Source organism: Oncorhynchus clarkii, chromosome 32 (genome assembly GCF_045791955.1).
Source record: "Oncorhynchus clarkii lewisi isolate Uvic-CL-2024 chromosome 32, UVic_Ocla_1.0, whole genome shotgun sequence".
Taxonomy (NCBI): domain Eukaryota; kingdom Metazoa; phylum Chordata; class Actinopteri; order Salmoniformes; family Salmonidae; genus Oncorhynchus; species Oncorhynchus clarkii.
This window is the reverse complement of record NC_092178.1, coordinates 3,347,799-3,353,798: the sequence shown is the minus strand read 5'-3', so window position 1 is coordinate 3,353,798 and position 6,000 is coordinate 3,347,799. Positions and strand designations below refer to the sequence as shown.

Here is a 6,000-nt window from a genome sequence, read left to right as displayed (position 1 = left end):
TTTCCTGGTGGCAATTTAAAAAAAATGAATAGTTAACATCAGTTCAGTTCATGTGTCAAAACAAGCAAGTATAGTCTGGAGAATCATTGAACCATAAGCAAAAAATATTGTATTTTCAGGGGTAGGAAGCTGGTGTACAAAACCGAGAGAAAAATACGTAGAAATTATACTTCATTATTATAAGATAATGTGTAAGACAAAAACAGTAGGATCTCTAGACAGTAGCATCTCTAGACAGTAGCATCTCTGGACAGTAGCATCTCTAGACAGTAGCATCTCTAGAAATTAAACTTAAGAGCAGGAAACATAGAAATAGTGCATATAGAACAGCCGCTTCTTGGACTTCCTATCAAGTCATATCTATAACCTTTTTTGGGGGTGACTTTAAAGCAGCTTTATTGCTTATCTCTAACTCTTTATTCCCCTCCCCTGTCCTAACTGCCATTATCATTGTCACTTTAATAACTCTACCTACATGTACATATTACACATATTACCTCCACTAACCGGTGCCCCCTGCACATTGACTCTGTACCGGTACACCCTGTATATAGCCTCCACATTGACTCTGTACCAGTACACCCTGTATATAAACTCCACATTGACTCTGTACCGGTACCCCCTGTATATAGCCTCCAAATTGACTCTGTACCGGTACACCCTGTATATAGCCTCCACACTGACTCTGTACCGGTACCCCCTGTATATAGCCTCCACATTGACTCTGTACCGTAATACCCTGTATATAGCCTCCACATTGACTCTGTACCGGTACACCCTGTATATAGCCTCCACACGGACTCTGTACCGGTACCCCCTGTATATAGCCTCCACATTGACTCTGTACCGTAATACCCTGTATATAGCCTCCACATCAAATCAAATCAAATTTTATTTGTCACATACACATGGTTAGCAGATGTTAATGCGAGTGTAGCAAAATGCTTGTGCTTCTAGTTCCGACAATGCAGTAATAACCAACAAGTAATCTAACTAACAATTCCAAAACTACTGTCTTGTACACAGTGTGAGGGGATAAAGAATATGTACATAAGGATATATGAATGAGTGATGGTACAGAGCAGCATAGTCAAGATACAGTAGATGGTATCGAGTACAGTATATACATATGAGATGAGTAATGTAAACAAAGTGGCATAGTTAAAGTGGCTAGTGATACATGTATTACATAAGGATACAGTCGATGAGTACAGTATATACGTATGCATATGAGATGAATAATGTAGGGTAAGTAACATTATATAAGGTAGCATTGTTTAAAGTGGCTAGTGATATATTTACATCATTTCCCATCAATTCCCATTATTAAAGTGGCTGGAGTTGAGTCAGTGTCAGTGTGTTGGCAGCAGCCACTCAATGTTAGTGGTGGCTGTTTAACAGTCTGATAGCCTTGAGATAGAAGCTGTTTTTCAGTCTCTCGGTCCCAGCTTTGATGCACCTGTACTGACCTCGCCTTCTGGATGATAGCGGGGTGAACAGGCAGTGGCTCGGGTGGTTGATGTCCTTGATGATCTTTATGGCCTTCCTGTGACATCGGGTGGTGTAGGTGTCCTGGAGGGCAGGTAGTTTGCCCCCGGTGATGCGTTGTGCAGACCTCACTACCCTCTGGAGAGCCTTACGGTTGAGGGCGGAGCAGTTGCCGTACCAGGCGGTGATACAGCCCGCCAGGATGCTCTCGATTGTGCATCTGTAGAAGTTTGTGAGTGCTTTTGGTGACAAGCCGAATTTCTTCAGCCTCCTGAGTTTGAAGAGGCGCTGCTGCGCCTTCTTCACAATGCTGTCTGTGTGAGTGGACCAATTCAGTTTGTCTGTGATGTGTATGCCGAGGAACTTAAAACTTGCTACCCTCTCCACTACTGTTCCATGGATGTGGATAGGGGGGTGTTCCCTCTGCTGTTTCCTGAAGTCCACAATCATCTCCTTAGTTTTGTTGACGTTGAGTGTGAGGTTATTTTCCTGACACCACACTCCGAGGGCCCTCACCTCCTCCCTGTAGGCCGTCTCGTCGTTGTTGGTAATCAAGCCTACCACTGTTGTGTCGTCCGCAAACTTGATGATTGAGTTGGAGGCGTGCGTGGCCACGCAGTCGTGGGTGAACAGGGAGTACAGGAGAGGGCTCAGAACGCACCCTTGTGGGGCCCCAGTGTTGAGGATCAGCGGGGAGGAGATGTTGTTGCCTACCCTCACCACCTGGGGGCGGCCCGTCAGGAAGTCCAGTACCCAGTTGCACAGGGCGGGGTCGAGACCCAGGGTCTCGAGCTTGATGACGAGCTTGGAGGGTACTATGGTGTTGAATGCCGAGCTGTAGTCAACGAACAGCATTCTCACATAGGTATTCCTCTTGTCCAGATGGGTTAGGGCAGTGTGCAGTGTGGTTGAGATTGCATCGTCTGTGGACCTATTTGGGCGGTAAGCAAATTGGAGTGGGTCTAGGGTGTCAGGTAGGGTGGAGGTGATATGGTCCTTGACTAGTCTCTCAAAGCACTTCATGATGACGGAAGTGAGTGCTACGGGGCGGTAGTCGTTTAGCTCAGTTACCTTAGCTTTCTTGGGAACAGGAACAATGGTGGCCCTCTTGAAGCATGTGGGAACAGCAGACTGGTATAGGGATTGATTGAATATGTCCGTAAACACACCGGCCAGCTGGTCTGCGCATGCTCTGAGGGCGCGGCTGGGGATGCCGTCTGGGCCTGCAGCCTTGCGAGGGTTAACACGTTTAAATGTCTTACTCACCTCGGCTGCAGTGAAGGAGAGACCGCAAGTTTTCGTTGCAGGCCGTGTCAGTGGCACTGTATTGTCCTCAAAGTGGGCAAAAAAGTTATTTAGTCTGCCTGGGAGCAGGACATCCTGGTCCGTGACTGGGCTGGATTTCTTCCTGTAGTCCGTGATTGACTGTAGACCCTGCCACATGCCTCTTGTGTCTGAGCCGTTGAATTGAGATTCTACTTTGTCTCTGTACTGACGCTTAGCTTGTTTGATAGCCTTGCGGAGGGAATAGCTGCACTGTTTGTATTCGGTCATGTTACCAGACACCTTGCTCTGATTAAAAGCAGTGGTTCGCGCTTTCAGTTTCACACGAATGCTGCCATCAATCCACGGTTTCTGGTTAGGGAATGTTTTAATCGTTGCTATGGGAACGACATCTTCAACGCACGTTCTAATGAACTCGCACACCGAATCAGCGTATTCGTCAATGTTGTTGTCTGACGCAATACGAAACATGTCCCAGTCCACGTGATGGAAGCAGTCTTGGAGTGTGGAGTCAGCTTGGTCGGACCAGCGTTGGACAGACCTCAGCGTGGGAGCCTCTTGTTTTAGTTTCTGTCTGTAGGCAGGGATCAACAGAATGGAGTCGTGGTCAGCTTTTCCGAAAGGGGGGCGGGGCAGGGCCTTATATGCGTCGCGGAAGTTAGAGTAACAATGATCCAAGGTCTTTCCACCCCTGGTTGCGCAATCGATATGCTGATAAAATTTGGGGAGTCTTGTTTTCAGATTAGCCTTGTTAAAATCCCCAGCTACAATGAATGCAGCCTCCGGATAAATTGTTTCCAGTTTGCAGAGAGTTAAATAAAGTTCGTTCAGAGCCATCGATGTGTCTGCTTGGGGGGGATATATACGGCTGTGATTATAATCGAAGAGAATTCTCTTGGTAGATAATGCGGTCTACATTTGATTGTGAGGAATTCTAAATCAGGTGAACAGAAGGATTTGAGTTCCTGTATGTTTCTTTCATCGCACCATGTCACGTTAGTCATAAGGCATACGCCCCCGCCCCTCTTTTTACCAGAAAGATGTTTTTTCCTGTCTGCGCGATGCGTGGAGAAACCTGTTGGCTGCACCGCTTCGGATAGCGTCTCTCCAGTAAGCCACGTTTCCGTGAAGCAAAGAACGTTACAGTCTCTGATGTCCCTCTGGAATGCTACCCTTGCTCGGATTTCATCAACCTTGTTGTCAAGAGACTGGACATTGGCAAGAAGAATGCTAGGGAATGGTGCACGGTGTGCTCGTCTCCGGAGTCTGACCAGAAGACCGCCTCGTTTCCCTCTTTTTCGGAGTCGTTTTTTTGGGTCGCTGCATGGGATCCACTCCGTTGTCCTGTTTGTAAGGCAGAGCACAGGATCCGCGTCGCGAAAAGCGTATTCTTGGTCGTACTGATGGTGAGTTGACGCTGATCTTATATTCAGTAGTTCTTCTCGACTGTATGTGATGAAACCTAAGATGACCTGGGGTACTAATGTAAGAAATAACACGTAAAAAAACAAAAAACTGCATAGTTTCCTAGGAACGCGAAGCGAGGCGGCCATCTCTGTCGGCGCCGGAAGTAGGCATTGACTCTGTACCGTAACACCCTGTATATAGCCTCCACAATGACTCTGTACCGTAACACCCTGTAAATAGCCTCCACATTGACTCTGTACCGGTACCCCCTGTATATAGCCTCCACATTGACTCTGTACCATAACACCCTGTATATAGCCTCCACATTGACTCTGTACCGTAATACCCTGTATATAGCCTCCACATTGACTCTGTACCGTAATACCCTGTATATAGTCTCCACATTGACTCTGTACCAGTACCCCCCTGTATATAGCCTCCACATTGACTCTGTACCGTAATACCCTGTATATAGCCTCCACATTGACTCTGTACCGGTACCCCTGTATATAGCCTCCACATTGACTCTGTACCGTAATACCCTGTATATAGCCTCCACATTGACTCTGTACCGTAATACCCTGTATATAGCCTCTACATTGTTATTTTACAGCTGCTCTTTAATTACTTGTTACTTTTTTTTCTTATTCTTATCCGTATTATTATTATTTTTTACTGCATTGTTGGTTAAGGGCTCGTAAGTAAGTATTTCACTGTAAGGTGACGTGTGACTAATACAATTTAATTTGATCTAACTCTCTCTCTCTCTCTTCACCTCCCTATCCCCCCCCCCTCCCTCATCCCCACTCTCCCTTCCTCCAGTCTCGTGCTTCTTCAACTTCACAACCCCCTCTGGGGTGCTGCTGTCCCCAAACTACCCCCAGGAATATGGAAACAATATGCACTGTGTGTGGCTCATCATCACCAAGCCAGAGAGTAGGATTAACCTGGCCTTCAATGACCTCAGCATGGAGAAGCAGTTTGACTTCCTCAGCGTCAAAGACGGTGGCAAGGTATGGTTATGTTTCAATCGATCGATCAGTCGATTAATCATTCAGAGCATTCAGGTAGCCTAGTGGTTAGAGGGGGGCAGGTAGCCTAGTGGTTAGAGGGGGGCAGGTAGCCTAGTGGTTAGAGGGGCTTGTCAGGTAGCCTAGTGGTTAGAGGGGGGCAGGTAGCCTAGTGGTTAGAGGGGGGCAGGTAGCCTAGTGGTTAGAGGGGCTTGGCAGGTAGCCTAGTGGTTACAGGGGGGCAGGTAGCCTAGTGGTTAGAGGGGGGCAGGTAGCCTAGTGGTTAGAGGGGGGCAGGTAGCCTAGTGGTTAGAGGGGGGCAGGTAGCCTAGTGGTTAGATGGGGGCAGGTAGCCTAGTGGTTAGAGGGGCTTGGCAGGTAGCCTAGTGGTTAGAGGGGCTTGGCAGGTAGCCTAGTGGTTAGAGGGGCTTGGCAGGTAGCCTAGTGGTTACAAGGGGGCAGGTAGCCTAGTGGTTAGAGGGGGGCAGGTAGCCTCATGGTTAGATGGGGGCAGGTAGCCTAGTGGTTAGAGGGGGGCAGGTAGCCCAGAGGTTAGAGGGGGGCAGGTAGCCTAGTGGTTAGAGGGGGGCAGGTAGCCTAGTGGTTAGAGGGGGGCAGGTAGCCTAGTGGTTAGAGGGGTGCAGGTAGCCTAGTGGTTAGGACATTGGACTAGTGAACCGAAAGGTCACAAGATTGAATCCCTGAGCTGACAAAGGTAAAAATCTGTCGTTCTGCCCCTGAACAGGCAGTTAACCCACAGTTCCTAGGCCGTCATTGAAAATAAGAATGTGTTCTTAACTGACTTGCCTAG

At 47.9% G+C, this 6,000-nt stretch overlaps 1 protein-coding gene across 1 annotated transcript in view; it reads left to right on the top strand.

Moving 5' to 3' along the window:
- LOC139391626 (CUB and Sushi multiple domains 2) overlaps positions 1-6,000 on the top strand; it is a 772,990-nt gene that overhangs the window by 431,798 nt on the left and 335,192 nt on the right. Inside the window, exon 14 of the mRNA XM_071139005.1 lies at positions 5,002-5,192. Within this exon, the coding sequence (XP_070995106.1) occupies positions 5,002-5,192 (191 nt within the window). The remainder of the gene's footprint in view (positions 1-5,001; positions 5,193-6,000) is intronic.